The following is a 27,569-nucleotide window of genomic DNA, read 5'->3' on the forward strand; positions in this document are numbered from 1 at the left end:
ACATAATAAGTGCTCAGTAAAGTTGCTCACTAATAAATTCATTAATTAGTAAGTCTTAAAATCATTACATTCTTTCAACATAAAGAATTGTACTATAATATAACAAAAAAGTAAAAATCTTAAATACTAAATGCATATTTATTAGAAAGGCTGGCCCTGGCCGGTTAGCTCAGCGGTAGAGTGTCGGCCTGGCGTGCAGAAGTTCCAGGTTTGATTCCCGGCCAGGGCACACAGGAGAAGCGCCCATTTGCTTCTCCACCCCTCCCCCTCCCCCTCCTCTCTGTCTCTCTCTTCCCCTCCTGCAGCCAAGGCTCAATTGGAGCAAAGATGGCCCGGGCGCCGGGGATGGCTCCTTGGCCTCTGCCCCAGGCGCTAGAGTGGCTCTGGTTGCGACAGAGCGACGCCCCAGAGGGGCAGAGCATCGCCCCCTGGTGGGCAGAGCGTCGCCCCCTGGTGGGCGTGCCGGGTGGATCCCGGTCGGGCACATGTGGGAGTCTGTCTGACTGTCTCTCCCCGTTTCCAGCTTCAGAAAAATTAAAAAAAAAAAAAAAAAAAAAAAAAAGAAAGGCTGTGGAAGGAGGCAATTAAAAAATTAGGTACTAGGGGTAGATTGAGTTTCAAATCCTGGCTCTATTATTTATTAGCTGTTTGATCTTAGACAATTACTTAACCTCTCTGTGGTTCAGTTATCTTACTTGGAAAAAAAAATTGAAAGTATCTAACTAATTGCAATTATATAAAAAGCAAGTGAACATGAATAAAACATATAAAATAATGTCAGGTGGTTAAAAAGTTATCCAATACCATAATTATTAGTTTAAGTTTTAGTTTTTCTATAAATATAATTTATAAAGCACTTTTGCCATACTGCACAATTTTTTTCAAAATTAATTTAATATAAAATGTTCTTTTAGAAAGAAATAAAATTTGACATAAAAATTAAAGAAATGAAAGAAACAAAGAAAACTAGATTATAAATGACACAATACTGATTTTTCATTTGCTTTGGATTGTCACTTAGAAACTAAATTAAAAATATTAACTCAAAATTCAAAAGGTTTTCTTCCCACAGATTGATTTTGTAAACTTTAGTAATCACTGTAGCAGCATCTATTCAAGAAATATTTTTCCACATTACTTGTATAAAACAAAATATTTTACCAGTTTTTCAAGAAATTTACTTATGGAAAATTTTAGGCAAAAGAAAGCATTAAATTATAATAATGATATAACAAACTTTAACAAACTGCAATCTACTCAAATTAGTTGAATTAGAAAAGATAGTCATTTAACTCAAAGAAAAATCATAAAACATTTTAAATTAATATAAAAGTATAATAAAATCTCACTTGATTAAAATAAATTCCTTTAAAATCATCAACCTAATGAACTTAATGAATTTAAAGCAATTATTTGGTGCATTCAAAATATGCTAGAATAACTCCAAACTAAGTAAAAATATTCTATAATCAAAAAGTTGTTACCAATATAGAGCCAATCATAGAAAATTATATAAAAATGTGCAAAGTATTCTTCAAATTATTACAGAATGTATATATCTTATATAATACAATGTAATACCTTTGACCAGAGAATAATTTGTCACTCAATATATATCTTAGAAATAACACTTAAATTTATATTTTAGTTATGATAATAATAATTAAATACCATCTTTTTCTATAGCCACAGTACACAATATGTTTAAACATTAAAGGCAATAACAAAAATACATTCACTTTGTAATTTTCATTTATAGAATTAAATTTTATTTTATTTTAAAAAATAAATTACACATTGCATTTCTATTTGTACAATTAAACATTTTAATTAGAATGGAAAACATTCAGCTATTCTCATTCACTTAAATGCAAAGAAGGTCAAATAAATTTGTGCGTTAATATTTTAAATAAAAAGAATATTTAGCATTAACATTACATATTAACTATTGCAATAACCATAGCTTAGTAAGAGTTAGAAACACATTAAACTTGAAACTATAAATGTAAAATATCTGGTATTGCTTCCAAATTTATTTCACCTACATAAGAAATATAGCATGGAATAGTAACTTATTAACCTATAAACACAAATCTATCTTTATGCCCCTTCATAAGAGTTCGCAGCATCAATTTATCATTGAAAGACAAAAATCTATGCTTTTCACTTAGCTTAACCAGAATCTCTGTAAGCAGTTTCTGAAGATGAAAAACAGACTCCAACTGGTTTTAAGAAAATCTACTTTCTCATGTATACTCTTCTCACACTCAATAAATACAGTGTTTTCATTGTACCCAACAGACAGCAAAGATGTCTTTTACCGTGTTTGCTCTGTACTACATAGAGATACCTCAGGTACATCAATTAATATGATGGCAGTTTTCACATAAATCTTGCAGATATCCTACCCCAGGAAATCCACTGGCTACAAAAAATCCCAAACAGCACTGCTGGCAATGAAAATGAAGTGAATGAGAGTTCAAGCATTTCTTCTTACAAACAGCCTTTTAATGTTTTTAAGCTTGCCTTACTGTGTGCCAAAACACTAACATATATTTCAATGCACTTGCCTTCATCCAACAACAACAACAAAATTATTTCTATACGTATATTATATGAAAATTTTAAAATAAAGTTTTTGTATCATCAGTATCAGTATCTTCACATAGCAGAAGTCTTGACTGGTCCTAAAGCAGGCAATCCAGACACACAGGCAGATAAACAGATTAAAGTATATTATACATTAGGCTATGTAGATATTTTCAAAGGGTGCTTAGAACTGTTTCCAAAACAAAAGCTTGCTTTGTAGGAACAATTTTTTTTCTCAAATTTAAAAAATGGAAGACGGTGCCTGACCAGGTGGTGATGCAGTGTTTAGAACACTGGACTGGGATGTGGAGGACCCAGGTTCGAAACCCAGAGGTCACCAGCTTGAGCACAGGCACATCTGGTTTGAGCAAGACTCACCAGATTGAGCCTAACGTCGCTGGCTTGAGCAAGGAGTAACTCGGTCTGCTGAAGCCCCCCAGTCAAGGTACAATCAATAAACTAGCCCCAGTTAAGCAATCAATAAACAACTAAGATGCCTCAATGAAGAACAGATGCTTCTCATCTCTCTCCCTTCCTGTCTGTCTGTCCCTATCTGTCCCCCTCTCTGTCTCTGTCACACACAAAAAAATTGGAGTTGGTTCTAACTGCCTAACTCTCCCCATACCTCCTCTAAAATTTCATAAAGAGCAAAAAGAAATAAAAATATCCACACTATCTTTCCAGTGTAAATTGAAAATAAAGAAATCTCAAGCTGAATTTTTTTCTAAGTGGGACAATAACTAAGTTTCCAAGACCAACACAATCTAGGCTAAATCCACACTTATACAGAAGAAATTCTAAGGTAACTGAATGGATAAGTAAGAAATGAGGGTGCCCTACTGGTGGAAGAACTCACGTATTATCAAAAAAGTCTCCCACCAGAAAGAAAGACCATTATCCCAAATACAATAACAGTACTGGGACCAATTATGTAAGGTGAGTTAAAAAATGCAAATGACCATGGTCTATATGAAAGAAAAACATATAAGCTTGGATCAAAAAATAAAACACAAATCTATGCTGTTTACAAGTACATTCCTAAAATAAAGTGATTCAGAAAGATGAAAGAAAATTGTTTCTTAAATGGCCAAAAATGAAAATACAAACAAAATGAAACTCTATCAGACAAGGTAAAATCTAGTCTCAAAAGTATTATTAAAGGCCCTGGCCGGTTGGCTCAGTGGTAGAGCCTCGGCCTGGCGTGCAGAAGTCCCGGGTTCGATTCCCGGCCAGGGCACACAGGAAAGGCGCCCATCTGCTTCTCCACCCCTCCCCCTCTCCTTCCTCTCTGTCTCTCTCTTCCCCTCCCGCAGCGAGGCTCCACTGGAGCAAAGATGGCCCGGGCACTGGGGATGGCTCCTTGGCCTCTGCCCCAGGCGCTAGAGTGGCTCTGGTCGGGACAGAGCGACGTCCGGGAGGGGCAGAGCATCGCCCCCTGGTGGGCAGAGCGTCGCCCCCTGGTGGGCGTGCCGGGTGGATCCTGGTCGGGCGCATGTGGGGGTCTGTCTGACTGTCTATCCCCGTTTCCAGCTTCGGGGGAAAAAAAAAAGTGCAAAAACAAAAAATAAATAAAAAGTATTATTAAAGAGACAAAAACAAGAACTTGTTATTTTCTACGCTAAAATTCACCATGAAGATAACACAATTAAAAATATCTATGAGGGGCCCAACACTAAACCTGACAAGCTCAGGGGAGGCAAGCTCAGAGACATAAAGTAAACATATAGGATGATCTGAAATTAAAACTTTCTCACTAAAAGCAGGTCATGGCGGTCATTCATGTCCTAGGATAATATTGTTCTCTAACAAAGGTCAATGTTTACCTTAACTGAGTCTGTCTGTTGTCTTTTTTGCAGCTACAATAACAGACCTACTGACATACCTTTAAAATGTATGAGTAACACGCCTTTGAAATGTAAGAGTAATCTATTCCAGACCACAGATCCTTTCATTGTAACTATTATCATGTTAATTGTTAATGTTAACTATTCTACACCTGCCCAGGTAAAAGAGGTATGTGTGGATTTGTTTACTTTTTATCCAATCCCAGAGATTTCCCCACTTTCATTTCTCCCACTTCCCAAATCTATCACCAATGGATTTCATGTAACACCTTACATCTTTCCCTTTGATTCTGATGTATAAAAGAAGTGGTAAAACAGCCATGTTCCTGGAGCATTTCCTCAATCTGTTGACATTTTGCTTCCTGGGAATTGTCATCAATTTGGCTCGCATAACCTCATAAAAATTCTTACAGGTTTGGACATTTCTTATGTTGACAGAAGGCATGAAGTTCTGACACAGACTACAGTGCAGATGGACTTTGAAAGCATGACGTTCAGTGAAAGAAGCCAGATACAAAAGATCAAGTATTGTATGATCTCCTCTATATGAAACATCCAAAAATAAGCAAATCTATGGAGGCTTTGAGAGGTGGAATGGGGAGCTACTGCTAATGGGTCCAGATTTTTCTTTTGGGGTGACAGAAAAATTCTGGAAGTAGATAATGGTGATGGTTGTACAACACTGTAAATGTACTTAATGCTACTGAGCTGTACACTTTAAAATGGTTAAAATGGTAAATGTTATGCTATGTGTATTTTCCCACAATTAAAAAGAAGTTAATACTTAAAAGAAAAAGGGAATATCTATAAAACAGTATGGAGCAGCATTCATTAAGTGGAAATCAAAGGATACCCAAAAAGAAATATGCTAATAAACAACGGACAGACCCTGGCCAGTTGGCTCAGTGGTAGAGTGCTGGCCCGGCATGTTGATGTTTGGGGTTCGATTCCTAGTCAGGGGACACAGGAGAAGTGACCATCTGCTTCTTCACCCCTCCCTTTCCCCTTTCTCTCTCTCTCTCTCTCTCTCTCTCTCTCTTTTCCCCTCCCAAAGCCATGGCTCAATTGGTTCAAGTGCATCAGCCCAGGTGTTGACGATGGCTCCATGAAGCTTCTGCCTCAGGGGCTAAAGATAGCTCAGTTAGGAGCATGGCCCCAGGTGGGCAGAGCATCAGCCCCAGACAGGGTTCACTGGGTGGATCCCGGTAGGGGTACATGTGGGAGTCTGTCTCTCTATCTCCCTTCTTCTCACTTGGAAAAGAAGAGAAAAAAAAATAAACAACAGACAAATTTAAACTAGCTCAGCTTCCTCAGTCCAAAGTACATCAAGTAGATACAAAATACTTAAAACAAGCGATCACTACAATAAATCTTAAACATGAAAATAAAAGTCTACATTGTCATTAAAATAAATAACTTCCTTTTTAAGTACACATGAAACATTCTTGAAAATTGTCCACATACTAGAAAATCACAGTAAGTTCCAAAAAGCATAAATGGCACAAAATCATTCTCTTATTATAATGTAAAAAAACCATAATAAATAACACAACAAAAACATACTTCTCCATATGAAAATTTAAAATCTTAGCTAAGTGACAAAATAAATCATAAAATTGTAGAATTGATGAAGATACCTATATATCAGAAGTTATGGACTAAAGCAGTACTCAGAAGAAAATTTATATACTTAACTATTTATGTCAATAACATTGAAAAAGATAAAAATTAAATAACTGAAAAATAAAAAGAGAACAACATACAGAAGAAAGCAGAAGCTGGTATCAACATGCATTAGTGACAGGAATAGAAAATGATACAATTCATAAAAAATGCATCTGGCATTATCTTTTTAAATCACAGATGTACTTTGCTTCAACAATATGTAGTGTGGGAAATTGACTTAAAGATGTATAGATGTATCTGATAGAGTGTGAAATGATGTAGATACCAGAGTAGTCATTATGACAATGTGGAAAATTTCAACAAGAGATCGGTGAAATAAACACTGGTCCATCTATATAATCGAATACTATAAAGCCACAGGAAAAAAAATGCTATCTATGAATTCCATATACCATGTATGGTATTATGTTAAAAAAGGCAAGATAAAGCATAGTACTTAAAATATTCTATATTTTATATTTTATATTTAAAATATTCTATATTTTAAGAAAGATAAGATTAGCATATATATCATATATTTCTTAGATATCTGTGTATGTATATTTATATATGCATTCAAAACACATGTTCTTATTACATATAAACATGTTATATATGCATGTATACAAAATCATACATATATAAAAATAGATGAGAGAACAGAGTGAAAAAGACAGGCATGAAAGCATAATCTCTTTGAGTATGCTTTTTCAAATGTAGTTTGACTTTGGAAACATCAGTTTAAGTCAAATAGGAAAAGTAAACTAATTATATTTTAAATTTATAACATAATCACAAAGATAAAAATCTTCAGATTTCACTTTGGAGAACAAAGTACAAGGACAAAAAGAAATGCAAAGTAATCTTAAAATTAATTTAATAGTTTTATATTTATAAATACTGGCATTGTTGTTTCAAAGCTATTTTTGAATATTATAAAAGATAGTAAATAGCTATTTAATGTTATCACCCGAGGATTACAGTGGAAGAGAAAGGGAATACTGTCAAGTTTAAAAAGTAAATTTGAATTGGAGATATCAACATTCTGCATCTATAATCAAATTCACAGGACAAGACAATTTGAGTATCAAAAAATATTATAAGGCAATTGACATATTCTGTATTATAATTAGAATATTAAGAAAGAGAGATGGGAGAAAATGAGAGGGAGAGAGAGAACAAGTGCAAAAACAAAGCAAAATAAATAAAACAAAAATTCATTTAGCACCACTGAAAGTAACAAAGGCCACTAACACTTTAATATAAACATTTGTCTGCTCAAAGATAGGCATTTATCCCTGTCTTTCCTCTACAAACTATTTTAAGATAACCAAATAATTCTTATTAAATAAAGGATTCCAGCTTTAAAAAATATGGGAGAAATGACTAAATTAGAAAACTCACTTTTTGCATCCCCCATTGCATTAATTGATTCAGGCGACATTAATCAATGGATAGAAGCAGTATGTAAAAGGTTGGTGAAGATCTTTATAATAGAGGGTTTAGGCTATTACTAGCTGTAACCGGTGTCAATTGTCGCATCATCTAAAGCAAACTAACACTATGTAATTCCTAACGTAAGGCAATATGATGCACAGAGCACCACCTATGAAAAAGTCCTGCTGAAGCGACTAAATTTGAATCTAGTCAGGCCAGTTAACTTCCATTCGCAGTAAATGCAGGGCTTCGGAAACAACTGCAGTGATGCTAAAAGGAAGTAAATGGACAAGTTCGGAATGTGGGGCAATTAATATAGGTTCTACAGTAAGTCAGTGGCATGGAGGGGAAGTGGGAGGATCGCTGCAGATTGAAAAGACTTCAAAGACCTATGCAAATATAATATGTGGTCACTGCTTGCATTATGATCCAAATCAACTCAGATAATTTTGGAAAAACAAAAACTGGATTATGGATTACCAGTTGATACAAGGTATCACTATGCATTGTGGTTAAGGAGGAATGTACCATAGTATTAAAGACCGTTACCTGAAACATAAAAGGATGAAATTATGTAATCTTGGGATTTTCTTTAAGAAAGCAAAAAATTAAAGAGTAACAATGAAGCAACTGCTGAATCTAGTTACATGGAATCTTTGTGTATTTATTTTTTTAAATGTCTGAATTCTCAATACTAAAGAAAATGAAAGAAAAAATATAATACAAGCAAAAAAAAAAAAAAAGCTAATACCAATGAGGCCTAAGTAAACCAGGCCTAAGCATTGAAAGTTGGCATACTTTTACTCCCACTCTACCCCCATAGCCCTCCCTGACATTGCATTCCAGATCACTTTGTTAATGACTGTGGGACAGAGGAGGTGGAAAGCATGGTACTTTTGAGGGCTCCGAAAATTTAAGCCATTAAGTATTGTACCAGAGTAAAGTCTTAATCTAGTTCCTGACTTTCTGATAGCCCTTGATTATTCATTCATCATTATTAAAGCCCCTATTAAGTCCCTTGAGAATTTCACAAGTAATAATAAAAAATAAAAAAGAGAAGTTTAAGGCAGGTAATAAAAAATATATAAGATTTTTATTTTAGAATTATCATACTGAACACAGTATGGTAGTAAGTTGAATTTCAGTTGATAGAAGAGAGAAGTTGGGTAGTAACAAATGAGAGCAAGAACAGCACGCTCACAAAACTTGACAGCAAAGTGTAAGAGAGATGAGGTGATGGCAGAAGTGAATGGCAATAGGGAGAGCTTGACATAAGGCAGGTGATAAATGATGGAGTGAGGCACCAGATGTGACTGACAGGTATATTTATAGAAATAGAAGGACTGGCCTTAAACAAGAAAAGACTTTTGTTGATGAATTAGACGAATTATAAAGCAAGGTAGAAACATAGAGATATATAGGTATACAGATATACAAATGGAGACATGGAGAAGATTAGAAAGATGAATTATTTCTGCTAGATGGTGTCAGTAGCCTTAGGTAAAGAAGAAAAGGTTAGTACAAATGATGTATGTGGGCAAGCAAAGCAGTGATGAAAGGGTTTACCAGGGAACAGGTATGACAGTTCCCACGAGAAAGCACTGGATCTATAAAAACCAAACTGGGGTGTTCTACTCCCAGAATTTCACCAGTAGAGCTCAAATAACTAGGAAAAGGAACAGGGGAGTGAATATATTAATATTAATAGCAGAAGCTACTAACAACTATCTATTCGTCAGTAGTAAGAGTGTATTCCCTTTATCTACATTAAAAAGCAATTTTATTTCCTTAGTTAGGAGAAGAGATTAAGTAAGTATAGCATGAATAAAATAAAATTATGAATGGTGGCCTATTCTTTAAAAGGAGTAAATTAAAAAATATATAATCATGAGAAATAAATGTCTACATATGCAAATTGCATTTTTCTCACCAATTCGAGTGATTCTATTATGTGAAAGTTCAAGATTCTGGATATTAGTGCAGCCATCCAAACCATGAAGAGAAGTCAGTTGATTTTTATTCAGAAGAACAACACAGAGATTTTCCAAATTTTCACAGTTGATAGACTCAATATTATTTTCCTAAAACAAAGAAAAAATATAACTCATTTTATTTTAATGGCTTACTTAAAAAAAATTTAAAGCTTGCCAAAAAGAGAAAGGATGAGGTATAATCTCCTAATGAATATCTAAATTTCTAACATTTAAGATAACCATGCAGAATGTTATATTATCTAGATAAAACATTGAGTAAACTAATAATAATTAAAATATTTTGTATTTATTAATAATCTTTAAAAGTATAGAAAATACAGAGGATCATAACAAAATATTTCAATCTAAATGAACAAAAGTTAATACTTGATCATAGTTCCCATATAAAACTATTATTTTAAAGACATCAAACACTTAAAAGTTGAAATCTCCCCATTACCCCTCCTCAGTTCCTTCCTCTCTCAAGAACATAAATATCATGAATTAAGTATACATTCATGTATATGTTTCTACTTTTACTACACATATACTTCTCAGCAACATATATATATTGGTCTGTGTTGAGATCATGTGTCAAGGATGTAAGAGTAGTTCTCTTTTTAAGACCTCTAAAAACAAGTGGAATTTTAAGAATCTTAAAAGTGTAGTCCACAGTACCTCTTTCAAAAATATTTATGAGTATAACCTCTGTCTAATCGAGCGAACTTCATAAGAAGCAGAGAAGGCCCACACAATGTTTTAAAAGAAAATCATATTGGTAAAAACAATACCAATTTGAACTGAAAAGAATATAATTCAAAATAAAAAGAAGCTTTTAGCTGCCCCACCCACTATCTCCTATAGGAAAGAAACTAGCCGACAAAAATTCTCAGCTGCAAAATAAGACACTTCTTGGGGACAAGAATATACGCCTTGAGAATGCAATCAAAAGCCCAGTGAGCAGAAGCAAGAGTCACAAAAAATTATTACCTTTGAGCAAAATGGAGTGCTTATTAAGGAACTGATAATCTCTCAAGGTACCAATTATAAGGAGAAGACATTTTAGACATTCCAGCTCCAACTGCAAATTTCCTAGGAGACTCAGTCAACACTATACAAAGCAGAAGGAAAGCCCAACAATCCTGACCTCAATTCATGGTCCCCAGAACCATGAGCAAATAAAATAACCATTGTTTTAATTTACTAAGTAATGTAGTCATTTGTTGTATAGCAAAAAGTGACAAGATCAGCTGCAAATAGACATAAGTTATTTCCAGGTCATACTGCCTAGTCATTTTCACTCTATGGTTCTCAGAAATTTCAGTTTTTGGTTTCTTTACAACGAGTTACATGCTATTTTAGTAAATGTTTTTTAAACAGTCATTTCTGACATGTAAAGATGAACCTATTACAAGGTAAATAATGAGGAGAACAGAGGCCATACCTGTACATCAATGTACTTCAGTTCTTTGCAGTTATTCAGGCTGTGCAAAGAAGTTAATCCACAGCGTCGAAGAGATAGAAACCGAAGATTTGTACACTCCGACAGTGTGGAAAGACTACAGCCTGGCAAATCTTGAAATGTTACTCTTGTGACCTAGAGAATTCAAGAAAATTGGAGTGTATAACATTATCTAACAATAATGATCCCTGAGTTCAGAGAACTCTGAGCAGATCAGCTCCACCTGGATCTTATTTAGATAAGATGATCTGTGCTTCAAGTCTGGATCTGATACAATAGTTGATGAGACTTTGGGGTCCTTGGGACCTGAATCACAGAATACAAGAAACACTCTTTTACAAGTCTTCTATATTTTAAAGGTATAAATCATTCCTTACTACTGAATAATGTAATATACCTAAGCAGATAGTATCTGTGGTAAAACAAATTATGAATAATAATTATTTTCTGTATTTTTCAAATATTTGAAGAGCATACATTCACAATATTGCATATTATTGAGATATTACTAAAGACTCATTAATTTATAAAGCTTTATTCTTAAGGAACTTTCTTTTTTAGTTCAAGTCCTTTTAACTAAAGAAAACTCAATACCAAAGAATATATTCAACTTTATGGTATGTATATTAAGGACTACATTTATTATTCTACAAAAATGTATCAGATAGAAATATTTTTGGATTATGGAAAAGCACTCCACTTATTTAACTCAAAAACTCTCACCTAAGTTAAAGAGGAATAACATAATAATGTGTTGGTTTTTCACTATAATTGAGTTTATATACTGAATCACTATATAAAACACCTTATAGTTAGAATATTTTCATATTGTCACATCAAAAATTCTAAGGCAAGGTTTTCTCTGTACTGAAAAACAATTTAAAAGTTATTAGCTTTATAAGAAGAGTCTAGTATTTATCGTACTCAAAATAGAAATTCAAAAATTGTTTGATTGAAATGGAAAGGATTATTGTTTCAGAAAAAGCTAGAAGAAGTTTAAATTTTTTAAGTTCAGTAACTCCTCTTCATATCAAAATTTCCTGTGCATGATATTAAACTAAAAGGTTTTAATTTACACGAGTGAATGGAAGACCATATGTTCATAAAGATATAAGGAAGTGATTAAGTCTAATTCTTGCTTAAGCAGAAAAAGCAACAACCAATATTTTAAAACTTTGGGGTGAATAGAAGTTTTTCATTTCATAATTATTTTAGTAATTTCTCAATTATTTATGATCTAAACATTTGTTTTTAGTGAAAATATTTTTCTTTTTTTATTTATTTTTTTAAATAATTTTATTTTTTTAATGGGGCGACATCAATAAATCAGGATACATATATTCAAAGATAACAAGTCCAGGTTATCTTGTCGTTCAATTATGTTGCATACCTATCACCCAAAGTCAGATTGTCCTCTGTCACCTTCTATCTAGTTTTCTTTGTGCCCCTCCCCCTCCCCCTTTCCATGAGGGTAAACTACATCCATTCCCAAACAAAAGTGAAAAAATGTCAGTGCCTACAGCATATATTGTAGGCAGAATGAAAGTGATCATAGCTGTGAGACCTATGATGAAAGTACGAAAGACCAAAACAAGTCAGATAAAGAAAGACAAATACCTTCACTTATGTGTGAAATAAAACAAACAAAACAAAAACAAACTCATAGTGACAGAGAAAAATTGGTGGTGCCCAGACAGGAAGAGGTTGGGGGATGAGTGAAAAGAGTGAAAGGGATTGGGAGTATAAATTGCTAGTTACTGAAATAGGCCCAGGGAGGTAGAGTACAGCCTCAAGGATATAGTCCCTAGGGTTGTAATACCTACATATGGTGTCAGATGGGTACTACATTAGTGGGCTGATCATTTATTTAAGGTATTTAAATATCTAATTACTATGTTATACACCTGAAATTAATATAATCTTGTATGTCAACTGTAGTTGAAAAATAAACCTATAACAACTTTTGAAACAATTTCATAATTTTTTAAAAAGAAAAATTTTCCATTTGTGACAAGATAACTGCTGTGCAATGTCCACTTAATTTGTCCACAAAGAAATACTATAAATTCTGTAATTGGAAATCTGGTTCTACACTAAAAAAATGAACACATTTGTTAGAATTGAGCACTTAAAAATGGAAAACGTTACAATTGCAGCTCTATAGTAACAAATGCTACTCTTCCTTATAATTTGTATTATTCTGCCTAACTGAATAACATGATATTCACAATTAAATATATAAATGTGAGTAACTTCTAGTTATTATGATGTGTAATTTGCTAGTTTAATTAAAGTACAGGAATGACAACTGCTGCAGTATTCTTGTTCATGGTAACTACTTTCAAATATGAGGCAGTTATAATATTCTCTCTTCTTTTTTATTAAAAATTTTAAGTTTCCTTATGATATAGCAATGTATTCACTACTCCACTCTAGATTTATCCAAACATATGAAATCAAAATATTGTTTAACATTAATTAATTATTGATACCTGCATGTCAAGTATCAATAATTAAATAAAATGGCTTAATGCTCCAAAAAGTAAAGTCAACATAGAATTAGTTCTCACAGGTGCTCATTACTATATGGTCCCCTTGGAAAAGAGCCAGGAAGCATAGCGAATATCCACTACGTGTTTCCTAAATAAGCGAATGAACAAACTGCACTAGCCCTGTGGCAAAACTAAGTATACATTTATAGCATTCATAGCTTCTTTCCCTTATAAAGGGTAGTATAAAAATATTTGAAAAATCAGTATTTTTCATGACTTTAAAATACACTGTTCCATCTATAGAATCTACAATTTATTTATTTTTATTTTAACAGAAGATCACAAATCAGTTTTCCACTTAATCATCTCTATTTCTCCAAATCCTTGACAGCTTGTGGTAGATAAAGTGTGACTGTATGTATGTGTGTGTGTGTGAGAGAGAGTTCAATTTTAATTTTTCTTGAGTTCAACCCAAGGAGTGCTACTTATGGCAAACTGAAGTTACAAAAGTAACAAAAGCAATGACTATGTTTTATCATTTCACAGAACATCTACATTTCTGTGCTACATTTCAAACCTATTATATCTAAAAAATAATATAGCTTAAAAAAAACAGCTGCAGAGGCTGAATGTGAGGTATGATTAGTGGATTACGTGAAAGAGAAAATCAAACTTCAAGAAAGTCATGTGGCCCTGGCTGGTTGGCTCGGTGGTAGAGCATCGGCCTGGCGTGCAGAGGTCCCGGGTTCTATTCCCGGCCAGGGCACACAGGAGAGGCGCCCATCTGCTTCTCCACCCCTCCCCCTCTCATTCCTCTCTGTCTCTTTCTTCTCCTCCCGCAGCCAAGGCTCCATTGGAGCAAAAGATGGCCCCGGGCGCTGGGGATGGCTCCTTGGCCTCTGCCCCAGGCGCTAGAGTGGCTCTGGTTGTGACAGAGCAACGCCCCAGATGGGCAGAGCATCGCCCCCTGGTGGGTGTGCCGGGTGGATCCCGGTTGGGCGCATGTGGGAGTCTGTCTGCCTCCCCGTTTCCAGCTTCAGAAAAAAAAAAAAAGTCATGTATCATCACAGCACTACTTTACTACAGTCTGTCTTGTATAAGGAAACTGAGACATTCTGGTCTCAAAGTTAATGAGCAGTTAAAACGTTATAATTTGTGCCATGTTATAAAGCCATATAAAAAAATCCTTAAGCTTAGTACCTTTTTTGGAAGTTGTTATTTAAAGCAAGTTACCACTAAGAGCAAATCACCAAAAATAAAGCAAAAAATAGTTTAAAAATAGTAGTTAAGACAGTAAAACTAGAAAAAAATTATTAGTTATACTTAATCACTGATCTTCTGTCACATTCTTTTGTGGTATTATTGCATAGAGTGGATGGTCCAGCTTTTTCAATTTAAGAACTTTGATGAAACAGGTTATTAAGTAACTCTCAAATATTCATTTGCCTTTTCCTTAGATCAGGGGTCCCCAAACTTTTTACACAGGGGGCCAGTTCACTTTCCCTCAGACTGTTGGAGGGCCGGTCTATAAAAAAAACTATGAACAAATCCCTATGCACACTGCACATATCTTATTTTAAAGTAAAAAAAAAAACGAGAACAAATACAATATTTAAAATAAAGAACAAGTAAATTTAAATCAACAAACTGACCAATATTTCAATGGGAACTATGCTCCTCTCACTGACCACCAATGAAAGAAGTGCTCCTTCTGGAAGTGTGGCGGGGGCCGGATAAATGGCCTCAGGGGCCCGCATGCGGCCCGTGGGCCGTAGTTTGGGGACCCTTGCCTTAGATACCTGAGATCTGCATCTGACAATGACTATTGTCTAGATTAGGAGCCCTAGACTCCTAGACTGTATTCTTCATATATAGAATTTTAAACTCAACAACACTATAAAATAGGTATTGCTCTTCCCAGTTAATAAAAGACAAAAGTATGAATCAGAAGATCAAGAACTTGCACGAGGTAACACAACCAAGGAAATAGAAATAAAATTAGAACCCTGATCTTATTTGATACAGGACTTATTAGTCTTAAATTACAATCAAATAATTTTACATGAATTTACTTTTTAATCAATTCTCTTAAAATTGTGAAGCTAGTAATAATATGAAGATAAGATGAATATTCAGCTAGATTTATTTACCAATCCAATTATCCATCCTCCCATTCATCCATCCCACAGTCAACTAATCAAAGCCACTATTTGCATGAATACATAAAGCAATATGGACAAGAAGCAGATACGATTTGTGTCCTAAAGGCTCAAAGTCAGAGATTAATATAAGCAAAATAAATTCTTTACTGGGTGAAAGTCTAGAATTGTAAACTTTTTTTTAAAGATCTTCTCCATAAGGACCTTCCAAAAATGGCAAAGGTGACCAAGATAAGAACAAAGAATAAGAACAAAGATGTAAAGCTAAGAGATTAGAAAATCAAAGCAATAAAGTGAGACACAGGTCACAGCAGTGGTGAATGGAGACATACTTTGCCATCCATCAGACTCATTGCAAGACGGTACTTTACAACACTCCAATATTTATATTGCACATTCATATATATTTTTCAAATCTGTACTGTATATTCTGAGGCTCAAAGAAAAATAAAATGTTTGAAATAATTGCTTTGAATGGTGGTTAGAGGATTACAGGATTCTTTGGAATACCGCTACTCCAGTTAGTGGATGGATCAGCACCAACAGCATCACCGAGCATCACTGTAAAACCGCAGACCATTAGGGTTGGTCACCAGCCCTAACCAATCAGAATCAACCCCCAGGTGATCTGTGTACACATGACAGTTTGGGAGGCTATACTCTAAGAATAAAAGAAAGAGTCAATTCTCACTTTATATAAACTGACAAGAGTTCCACAGAAGGAACTGAGTGGGCAAGAGAAGAAATTGCAAGGGGAAAGAGCTCTTCTCGTCAGACAGAACAGAAAGCCACAATGAAGGAGGGCACTGCTGTCTCCCTAACTTCTGTTTTACTGATGAAACAAGTATACTGCAGGCACGAAGCTGTCACTCAGCTTAGTACAAACAGATATTCATGAGGAAAATTAATTTAAATAAAATAATTAGTAGTTAATGTCATTACTTCAGGAAGCCTGCCACACATCTTTGGAAAACTAGATTCCCCAAAATTACATAGCCAAAGATAAAAAACAGAAGAGCTAATTTGAGATACGATATGTATCAGAGTTCTGATATGGAAAATACATTGCTTAGGCTAGGGGAAAGAGGATACTTCAAAGTAGTTCTTTTTTTTCACACTCTTCTTTTACATCCCAGAGATCTCTTTAAACCCCACACCTTATCTTCTCTCAGAATACCTTGAAGTCTTATTTATAGTAAGTATCATGATCTGTATTCATCAGTACATTTATTTATTTACTACCTTTTATTTCTACCACAGTAAACTTCATAAAGGCAAATACTGGGTTTTGCATCTGTCCTTTTGTTCCAACAATAAATATTGACCAATCATATTAGACAGATGAATATTTGCTGAGTGAATAATAAAACAATGCATATATAATAATATGAATGTTTCCTTGACTAGGCACCCATTTATATGAAGAAACTAAATAAATTTCATTAAATACATTTGAGATTCAGGCCCCTAGATAAATCTATGTTTTTAAATCATAAGTTCTTTTTGGTATCCCACTATTTGAAATAGTCTTCCCTGTTTTTCTACATATTTGTTTCTGTCTTAATTTTGAAATCATGGGCTCCATAAACATAGAAAATTAGTATCATTTGGTGACATTTGTTTTAAATTTTAGGCATACATCCACCATACTTACAAAGCACATGGCTAAATAATATGTTTTAATAGAAATTCTAGAATATTCTATTTTTAGAAGCGCTTCTTGTACAGCACTTGTCAAGTACAGGAAATCCACTTCATTCTAAAAAACATCACTAGGTGGCACTGTGGCCCAAGGCTAAAGCAAACTTCTAACTCAATATCAGGAATTTCCTACTTGAATTCAACCCAACTTGAATTCCCAGATGCTTCCACTCTTAGATACTTTATAATGACTATAGGGCCTGCCCTTAAACATAGGCTTCAAGACATAAAATCAAAGCTTTTAATAATGATTTACTGGGGCATAAGATGCGCTTAATAATTAAAATTGAGATTTTTTAAACACATCCCCTCTCAAATGAATGCAGTAAGTATTTCATTAGCAACTTCACGGGGACAGAATTCTTGAATATAAAATATCTTTTCAACTAAGATTATAAAAGTTACATTTCAAGAAGCATTTGAAATGAAATAAAACAATGTATTATAAAATTACAAAATACCTGTTGTAAAGTACTCCAAGGGCCACACTGAAGAATTTCTAGTGTATTCAAAGGGGGCATCATGTTGGCTGGACACTTCACAAGTCTCTTTCTCTTAACAATCTTCTTTTGTTGATTCTGCTTGAAAATTTCCAACCAGGGTTTAAATGATTTTAGCCAAGATAGCCTCTTTTGTTCAATAGACGATAGAAGTGTTGGCTTCTGTACAGAGCATGTCACAACATTCTCACTTTCAACTCTATTTCCATGACTTTCTTCCGGAATTTCTTTCATCTGAGACTTTAGACAGTTTGCCTCTTTAAAAACAGAGGAGTTTTTTGTATTGTAGCCACCCAAATCTTCACAAGGAGCATGTTTACCTAAAATATGATTTTGCTCGTTTCTTTTGTCTTCTACATTTATCACAGCATCGCTGACATTAAGAATTATGCCACTCTTCAAAGCATTGCACTTTGATTTCTCCTCAGTTTCTTTAGATTTTAAATCAATTTTTTTTCTTTGTAGTGTTACATTTCCCTCTATATATTCAGAAATTTCTAATTTTAGTGGTAGTACATGTTGTTGCACTGACATCACTGAAATATTATCGTCGTCATATAATGCTCCATTCTGTTCTAATATCTGTTCTTTTTCTACATTTTGCATCTTACTCTGTTGATTATCTTTGATGATTTTCTGTGCTTCATTGTTTTTCTTCTCATTAATTTCATGATTGTGTCCTAATACTATTATTTGGGTTTCTTGTTTTATATTTTCATTGATGGCAGCTTTCGTGGTTTTTTCCTTTTGTTTTTGGCAGGTTAATTCTTGCAGCTGAAACTGTTCTTTCACGCGTGCTTTTAGATCTGCATTTTCTAATTCTGTTATTTTGTCTATATTTTCATGTTTTCCTTCTCGCTTGACCAACTTTTCCCCAGACGGTTGTTTTGCTAGGTTTTCCTTTGTTTCTTCCATTTTAAATTCTGCCAAAATTGCTGGGTTTGCTATATTTTCTTTTAATTTCACATGTATTGATTCTTGCAGTACAAGCTGTTTGTTTATATTTTCTTTCTCATTCAATTTTTCAACCAGCAAAAGGGGAACATCTTCCCACTTCTTTGACTTTCCATCTCCCAGAGTTTTGTCTATTTCACCCTTATTCTTTGATGTATCTTCGACAGTTAAATGTGTGGCATTATGTTCTCCCTTTTTTGATGCTTTACTTATTATTAGTTGTTTTCTTCTATCTTCTTTGAATCTTAAATTTTCTTTGTTTAATAGTTGCTCTCTTTCTTGTCTCAGAATATTCTTTTTTTCTTCATATTCCTTTTCTCTCCTTTTCCTTTCTTCTTGCTTCTGCCTCTGTATGTCTTCTACTAGCCTTTTTTCTTCCTCTAATCTTTTTCGTTTATCTTCCTCCATCTGTCGTATTTTTGCTTCCTTTTCTTTCCACTCCAGTGCTTGTTTTTTCTTAATTTCTATTTGTTCTTTTATGATTGGGCCATATTTTCGGTAGTCCGTAAATGCTCTATACTTGGTTTGAATTTTTATAGCTGCATTATGCTGCATTTTTAATAAACGCACTCTTTCTTTTTCCTGTTGGTCTTTAAATCTTGTTCTTTCTTCTTCCATTTGTAAATGCAAGTTTCTAATAAACTCCTAAAATAAAGATCAATAGGATTCAGTATAAACTAAATGTACTATGTTATTAAAATGTAATCTGAAATAGAGATTTAAAACAAATACTAGAACTGAAATAATAAAGTTACTATAAAATTCTTTTCACAAAACTGAAGTCATTTATTTTAAAGGATATTATTTAAATATTTAGAAACTTCTATCAAGTTAGTAAATTGATACTGTAACATGGCTATAGTAAGCAACCTAGATTAAACAGAAGAATTACTTGAGTAGAGATAGCATATAAAATCAAATTACACAGAGAAAAAGCAAGGGAAGCCACAGGTCGAAATTTGTGTAGGTGAAAAGAACTGCAACTTTCTGAGATGGGGGTTCTGCTGGAGAAAACTCCCGAGCTAGCACAGGGACTGCAGAAGCAGGAAATTACTTTGTGAGACTTACCATCCCAGGAAGGTGAGGTAAAACATCACATGAGCAATATGAAAAATTACTCTAGTCACAAATTTTATTCTTTTGTCACTATTAAGAAAATTGGTGAGCATATATTGTTTTAAATGAGACAATTTGGGTTTAAGTAAGAAAATATCATTGTCACTACAATCCTAAAACAAAAGTAAATAGGTCAACAAAATTCAGCTGTTATTTGAGGAAAATTAACAGAAATTATGTGAGGCAATGAAAATATTTTAGTAAGTAGAAGAATCAATTTCTGAGGAGAGTTATTAAACTAAATTAAAATTTAAATAAAAATTTTAGAAAAGTACATGTATAAACAGAAATAATCTCATTAAAAATAAAACGTAAGTGCACAAATTTTAAAAAATATGACTCCAACAACAGAATGGCTTAACAGCTGATTATGTAAAAAAAAAAACTTCTAAATTAGGTGTTTTGCCAAAACAACATACAAAATAGTGACATGAAATGCAGTATATGACAGAGATATTTAGGTGTAAAGAGGATCAACACAGAAACTCACATGACTAGTAGAAGTTCCAGAATAAAGAACTGAGAAAAATGGAATGAAATAGAAGAATGTTTTCTAAACCAAGAAAAGGGCAGATTAAAGAGCTGAAGTAACATACACACATAATATACATTCATATAAATGGTAATAATAGCTCAGAACCCTAAGAAATATAAGGTCCCTGATGGCAGGAGTTCTTTTCTATTTGATACCCTGCTGTATCTTGAGCTCTTAGATATGCACTTGGCAGGCAATAGAAAGCCAGTAAATTATATGTGGATAAATGTAAAAGAAAAAATTCCAAAAAGAAAAAATTAAATAAATATGGAATAGAATCATATCTTTATGTTGTTAAAACAAAATGGTACCAAATCTGGATTGTAAACCCAAGGAAATAAATCATTCAGTTTTAAAAGCAAAATAAAAATATTCACTCACTAACCAGTTCATTTTCACTATCAGGAAATTCTATTTCAAGAAGAATTTTTAATATTTAATAAATGTTAAGCTTTAGTAAGTTAAATCCTACACCAGATAGACAATGTCACTTTAAAATGTATATTTCAAGCATAGTAATTTCAAATGAAGAATGATTATTACACTGAGTAAAAAGAACCAATACCTCATGTTGTTTAAATTTCTCTTCCCACATTTTCTCTTCTTTACAAAGTTCCTCATTCATCTTGGCCTGTTTTTGCTGAACATGTGGTAATATTAAAATATTTGAATGTCAAAAAATATTAATCCATGAGTCTCACAACATATATTTACAAATAATAGTTAAAAGAGCTCACCCAATGGTGCTCAGGTACTAGTACTGGGATAACAACTTTAATCTCAAACTAAAGTGTCATATAAATACCACATTTCCCCATGTATAAGACACATCCTTTTTCAAAAAATTTGGGGTCTAAAAACTAGGTGCATTTTATACAGTGGTTGTAGATTTTTTTTACTTGCATTTCCCACTTTTTTGTGCTTGTCTTTTTTTTTTCAAATTTGGGGCCCCAATATTAAGGTGTGTCTTATACATGGGAGCATCTTATACACATGGAAATATGGTAATACCTAGAGTTCCCATTTTGAACACATGAAGATGTTTGCAATGTGGAAAAGTTGTTTTATTTATTTGAGAATGTTTATACACAATAAAGAGCATCAGCTAGAAACAGTGCTGGACAATGCAAAAATTTCAGATAACAATGTTTATAAGATAGGCTTTGCATTACAATATTTTTCTCTGCACACTAACCCATTTAATTCACATAATAACTCAGTTCAGTGGCTAATGGTTTCTTTAAACACAATTTATTAGTATATATTTTGTTAAGGGTCTGGAAAAGTTAAAATCAGTAAAATATAATTCTTTTACTCTAAAACTCTGCCTTTAATATGGGAACATTCTCAAAAGTTCACACTTTATTCAAACTTAGCAGAACAAGTTTATTGCAACAGAGGACTATAAAGAATCACAGGAGGAATAGGTGTTATAATTGGAGGATTGTGAATGGTTCCACGCAGAAGATTGTATTTGAAGTGACTAGACTTTCAGGAGGGTAGACAGATATTTTAGGCATTTATTTAACGTTTCTGAACTAGAAAAACGACTATACCTCATTTTTAGAAAAGTCATAATGTCACATTAGACAGAGTTAAGACAGAAAGCCAAGGAGACACCGACACGATCAGTAAGATGTTAGTGAAGTCCACGTAAGGTTCAGGGGGGCCTCTGTGGATAGTGTGGCAGGAGCAAGAAGAGAACAAAGACAATGTAAACATGAAACTGCCACAGACTGCCAACTGACTGGATGTATAGGTAGTAAAAAATTTTCTTTGGACATTATCTTATATGAGCTATGGGAACTTTTGATGGAATTTAAGAAGGTAGGTAACTTTAAAAAATATTCTTCTGACAGCACTATGGTAGATGAATGAGTGTGTGAAAGACAAAAAGTAGGGAGATAAATTAGAGAATATAATAAATATCCAAAGCCAGACATTAGCACATACTGAACTATGGATTAGCAGTAGATATACAGATGAAAAGATGAATAATACAACTATTTTTTTTTAAAAGAAGAGAATAACAAGAGAGAAAATAGTCATAAATGGTCCTTGTTTTTTTAGAGTGGACCTTGATGGTAGTGTTGCTCATCAAAATAAGGAATACCAGAGGAGGAGCATGATTCAGAAAGAAAAACAATGCACTCAGTTTTAGATGCATTAAGTTCTGTATGTGAAGTATCTGTAGGAGCATTATGTAGTTCACTTTTTTGTTAAAAATACAGATTTGGTTCTAAACAGCCCAGGTTATGAGTGAGATTATCAAAAGAAAAACTATGTGGAATAAGAAAAGAAAGACAAGGATGAAAGCCTTGGTAGTATCATATTCAAGGAGGAAGAAAAAGAAACCTAAAATGAATATCAAATAGGAACTCCAAAACATGTAAGGAAATTAAGGCAGTGTGGGCCCACAGAAGTCATGAGAAAGAGAAATGTTCAACAAATTACTCTAGAGACCAAAAGAAGAATTGAAAAAGAGCCTGTGAGTATGGTAATTTATTAGAAGTCATTGGTTACTTTTGTCAAGAGCAATTTCACTCGTAGGGGGTTTACAATTTAATGAGAGACAAGAAAATGTAGGTAGCAAAAATATCACTCTTTTATTTTATTTTTTTTCATTTTTTTTTTTTCATTTTTCTGAAGCTGGAAACAGGGAGAGACAGTCAGACAGACTCCCGCATGCGCCCGACCGGGATCCACCCGGCACGCCCACCAGGGGCGACGCTCTGCCCACCAGGGGGCGATGCTCTGCCCATCCTGGGCGTCGCCATGTTGCGACCAGAGCCACTCTAGCGCCTGGGGCAGAGGCCACAGAGCCATCCCCAGCGCCCGGGCCATTTTTGCTCCAATGGAGCCTTGGCTGCGGGAGGGGAAGAGAGAGACAGAGAGGAAAGCGCGGCGGAGGGGTGGAGAAGCAAATGGGCGCTTCTCCTGTGTGCCCTGGCCGGGAATCGAACCCGGGTCCTCCGCACGCTAGGCCGACGCTCTACCGCTGAGCCAACCGGCCAGGGCAAAATATCACTCTTTTAAGAAACCTGACTATAATAGCTAAAGAGCTTGATAAAGTGAGACATGAAAAAAGGTAATCTCATGGCTTTTCCTGTGTGTGTTGTGTGTTGTGTATATGTGTGTGTGTTTGTTTTGAGAGAAGAGGAGAAAGAGGGGGTTTTTGTAGAGGTTGATGCTAACTAGATATGGGACTAGAATGAAGCAGTAGCTTGTAATTGATGCAAAAATGTTAAGTGATTATATGCTAATAATTAGGAGATAAAAGTTGGGTAGAATTCATGGAAGGAGATCTACAACAGCAGTTTTGAGGAATGAAGAGGACACCAACAAGAGGCACAGAAAAGAACTACTAAAAGAAGTAAATCACATGTTTAGAACCCATCATTATAAAATTATGCATTGGCTCCACCAGACTATTTTTAAGCCCCAAGACATAACAAAACTTTTTTAGGAATTCACTAATCCCCACATATGTCATTTCTAAATAATAACTTTATGATTGTAATGATCATATTAATCTGATTTATGAAAAGGAAATATAACTAAAGGAAAGCTAACGGTTTAGAGTTTGTTAAAAAAAACCATGGCCAAAGTGGTCCTACAATATTATAATTATTTTTAATTTGTTTATTTTCTATATAACAGGAAATGCACTGTAGTCAACATTGAGGGCTAGAAGACGCTGAACTGCCTAAATGACCATATGATAATATTTCTATATGACACATTCAAATCTAACAAATTCTAGGCAAAATGTAAGTCAACTTTGCTGATGTAACACACAAGACAGTCAAGCTTGATATCTAGACATTCTAAGAAACATGACAGCTCACAAGTAGGGTCCTAACAATACACCAGTTTCTCAATATGCCACTACCATGGCCTGAGGGTTAGACCTCCTGAGGCGGGGTTGGGGGAAAAGCTGAAATAATAACAACAAAAGTCTTATATACCAAAAAAATGTTTAGTCCTAGGAATTAAATCAGTTATGGAGATGAAACACAAATCAATATCTACATAGTTGAACCTCTTCAACCAAATATGTTTTACTTAATTGCTATATATCAGAACACATGGCAAGGGCATTGCATGATCAAGAAAATTATGATCCTTTTTTTCTATGATTAGAAGGGTATAAAAAAAGAAACAGTTTATGCTATAAATGTACACATTTCTAGGACTATCTTTGAAACTTCAAAGACTCTAGATTCTCACATGGTCTAAAGTAGTATCTGAAATTTCAATGAAAACTAATCAATGAAATTATATTAAATATTGTTAATCCACAGTCAATTGCTTCTATTATCAGGAGTAATTAAAAGCCATGCAACGAAGCTCAATCCATACTATAATCCAAAACAGCAATACTATTCAGAAATAGTACTGATTCCAAAAAAAGTATGAAAAACAAAAATAAAACCTTTTGAATATTCTCTAATTTCTTCTTTTCAACTTCAAATTGTTTCATCCAACGATGTCTTTTTTCTTCTTCTTCTTGAAATTGTTTTTCTTCCCTATCCCTCTGAGCTTTGAGAATTTCTTTCTTTTGGTCTTCTAATTCTTTCTGTTTATCTTGCCAAGCCTCAAAAGATTGCCTACATCTTTCTTCCACTTTACAGTATTCAAAATTTATTTCACCATCATCTGTAGTCGTAAAGAGAAATAATGTTATTTTTAAATTTAAACCTATAAAAAGTGATCCAATGTAAAGTATAAAAGTAGTTTTAAAAAGAAGAAATAGGCCCTGGCTGTGTGATTCAACAGATAAAGCATTGACACAGTGCACCAAAGGTCATGAGTCTGACCCTCGATCAAGGCAGTATGAGAAACAATCAATGAGTGCACAACTAAATGGAAAAAATAATTTAAACAAGTTGATGCTTCTCTCTCTTTCCCATCCTCTCTCTCTCTCCCATCCTCTCTCTCTCTCTCTTTCTCTCTCTCTTGCATGTGTTCTTTCCTCCTTCCCTTCTCTCTCAAATCAGTGGAAAAATATTTTTAATTTTTAAAAGAAGAAATAATTTCAACATATTACCAAAGAAAAAGTAATAAAATACAAAAATAAATACATTCTTTTTTACTGTCATTAAGTGAGAGGCAGGGAGGCAGACAGAAAGACTCCTGCGTACGCCCTAACAGGAATCCACCTAGCAAGCCCCCTACAGGCTCTGCTCATAGGGCAACTGAGCTATTTTAGTGCCTGAGGAGAGAACATGGAGCTATCCTCACATCCTCAGCCCCCAGGACCAACTTGCTTGAACCATTTGAGTCATGGCCAAAGGAGAAGAAGAGAGAAAGAGAGAGAAGGGTAAGGGGAAAGGTGGAGAAGCAGATGGTCACTTCTTCTGTGTGCCCTGACAGCGAATCGAACCAAGGACTTCCACATGCCAGGCCAATGCTCTTCTGCTGAGCCAACCAGTCAGGGCCAATACATTCTCGAATACACGTGGAAATACCATTGCAGGCAATAAAGAAAACACGTAACTTGCCTTAGAGTAGGCCACAAAATTTAATCTAAAAATTTAATGTGTTTGTGTGTACTCATGTGTAGTTAAGGTATCCTTAATAAATTCAAGGACGCTATTGCAGTCAGCTATATTATATATGTAGAAAAATTATAAGTATATTTAAGTCAAGAGTCATAAAGAAACTCTGAGTATAAGTAATTAAGAATAGTGAAAGCATAATTTCAAATATTGATTTCATTTTTCTAATCGTCAAGAGAAAAAAACTCTAAATTTTCTCAGATAACTATGATCACATAAAAACTGAGCAGGTTAGTCCACCTGGCAAAACGTGTCCTTCCACATATTCATGAGGTCCAGGCTCCAGGACAGAATCGGGAATGCCACAGTGGGTTGTACTTCTTAAAAATTCCTCTTTCTCTATTTCAGATAATATCTAAATGGTTAAAAGAGTACCAATGATTAAAGAAAACCAAAATAAAGTGTAAAGTTATCTCAAAATAATAAAAGTATTGGTATACATGTATCTACAACTTTATTTACTTCAAACCTCTCCCATATACCATTCTATAGCATATTAATAATTATTGTCTTTATGGTGAATATTAATAATTTTCCCATGCAAACCAATTGTACTTTAATTTATCATTTTTGGCACTCTAATCCACAGAAAACAATTAAACTGCTTGGTAATCATATAAAAATATTGCTACTGGCCCTGACCGGTTGGCTCAGCGGTAGAGCGTCGGCCTGGCGTGCGGGGGACCCGGGTTCGATTCCCGGCCAGGGCACATAGGAGAAGCGCCCATCTGCTTCTCCACCTCCCCCCCCTCCTTCCTCTCTGTCTCTCTCTTCCCCTCCTGCAGCCAAGGCTCCATTGGAGCAAAGATGGCCCGGGCCCTGGGGGTGGCTCCTTGGCCTCTGCCTCAGGCGCTAGAGTGGCTCTGGTCACAACATGGCGATGCCCAGGATGGGCAGAGCATCGCCCCCTGGTGGGCAGAGCGTCGCCCCTGGTGGGCGTGCCGGGTGGATCCCGGTCGGGCACATGCGGGAGTCTGTCTGACTGTCTCTCCCCGTTTCCAGCTTCAGAAAAAGCAAAAAATATATATATATATTGCTACTAATATTTGTTTTCCTCCTAATATATTTTGATCTTTCTTATCTGTAGTGATTGCTCACATATACAAATTGCTTATATAATCAATCTGTTTTAAAAATAGAACTATTATCTATTTTAACCTGAATTATACATAACATAATTTTTATTAATAAACTTTTCCATAATTAAATTTCTACCAGACTCTAGATGGAAATACCAGTATGATAATTTAAAATTAATATTTCAAGTTTTAGTGTTACCAAAACAGCAAGTAAGAGGCATACATATAAGTAATACATTATTTTAGACATCTTAGGGAACAGGAATAGAGTTAGGTAAAAATAAAGTTCAGTAAAATAAGAGCTAAAAATGAATCTAAGATGTTGAACCTGTAGAAGAGTTCTATAGGGGTTTTAACCAAAAATGCTTACTCTTATTTCTAGGGGTATGTAATTATATCTTTAAAAAAAACTAACATAAGATGTTCTAAGTTTAAAGCTTCTATAGTATGATATATTTATAGTACTCTGCTAGAACGTTACATTCTTAAACAAGGTAATAAA

General features: G+C 34.3%; 1 protein-coding gene across 6 annotated transcripts in view; it reads right to left on the reverse strand.

Annotated features, from left to right (window-relative positions):
• Positions 1-27,569, reverse strand: part of LRRIQ1 (leucine rich repeats and IQ motif containing 1) — a 259,941-nt gene that overhangs the window by 219,039 nt on the left and 13,333 nt on the right. For all 6 annotated transcript variants that reach the window (XM_066257791.1, XM_066257794.1, XM_066257793.1 and 3 more), the window contains exons 5-10: positions 26,229-26,343; positions 24,863-25,086; positions 20,993-21,067; positions 17,784-19,421; positions 10,953-11,105; positions 9,466-9,616 (exon numbers count right to left, since the gene is read on the reverse strand). In XM_066257791.1, coding sequence (XP_066113888.1) covers positions 9,466-9,616; positions 10,953-11,105; positions 17,784-19,421; positions 20,993-21,067; positions 24,863-25,086; positions 26,229-26,343 — 2,356 coding nt within the window. The remainder of the gene's footprint in view (positions 1-9,465; positions 9,617-10,952; positions 11,106-17,783; positions 19,422-20,992; positions 21,068-24,862; positions 25,087-26,228; positions 26,344-27,569) is intronic.

Source organism: Saccopteryx bilineata, chromosome 2 (assembly GCF_036850765.1).
Source record: "Saccopteryx bilineata isolate mSacBil1 chromosome 2, mSacBil1_pri_phased_curated, whole genome shotgun sequence".
Lineage (NCBI taxonomy): Eukaryota > Metazoa > Chordata > Mammalia > Chiroptera > Emballonuridae > Saccopteryx > Saccopteryx bilineata.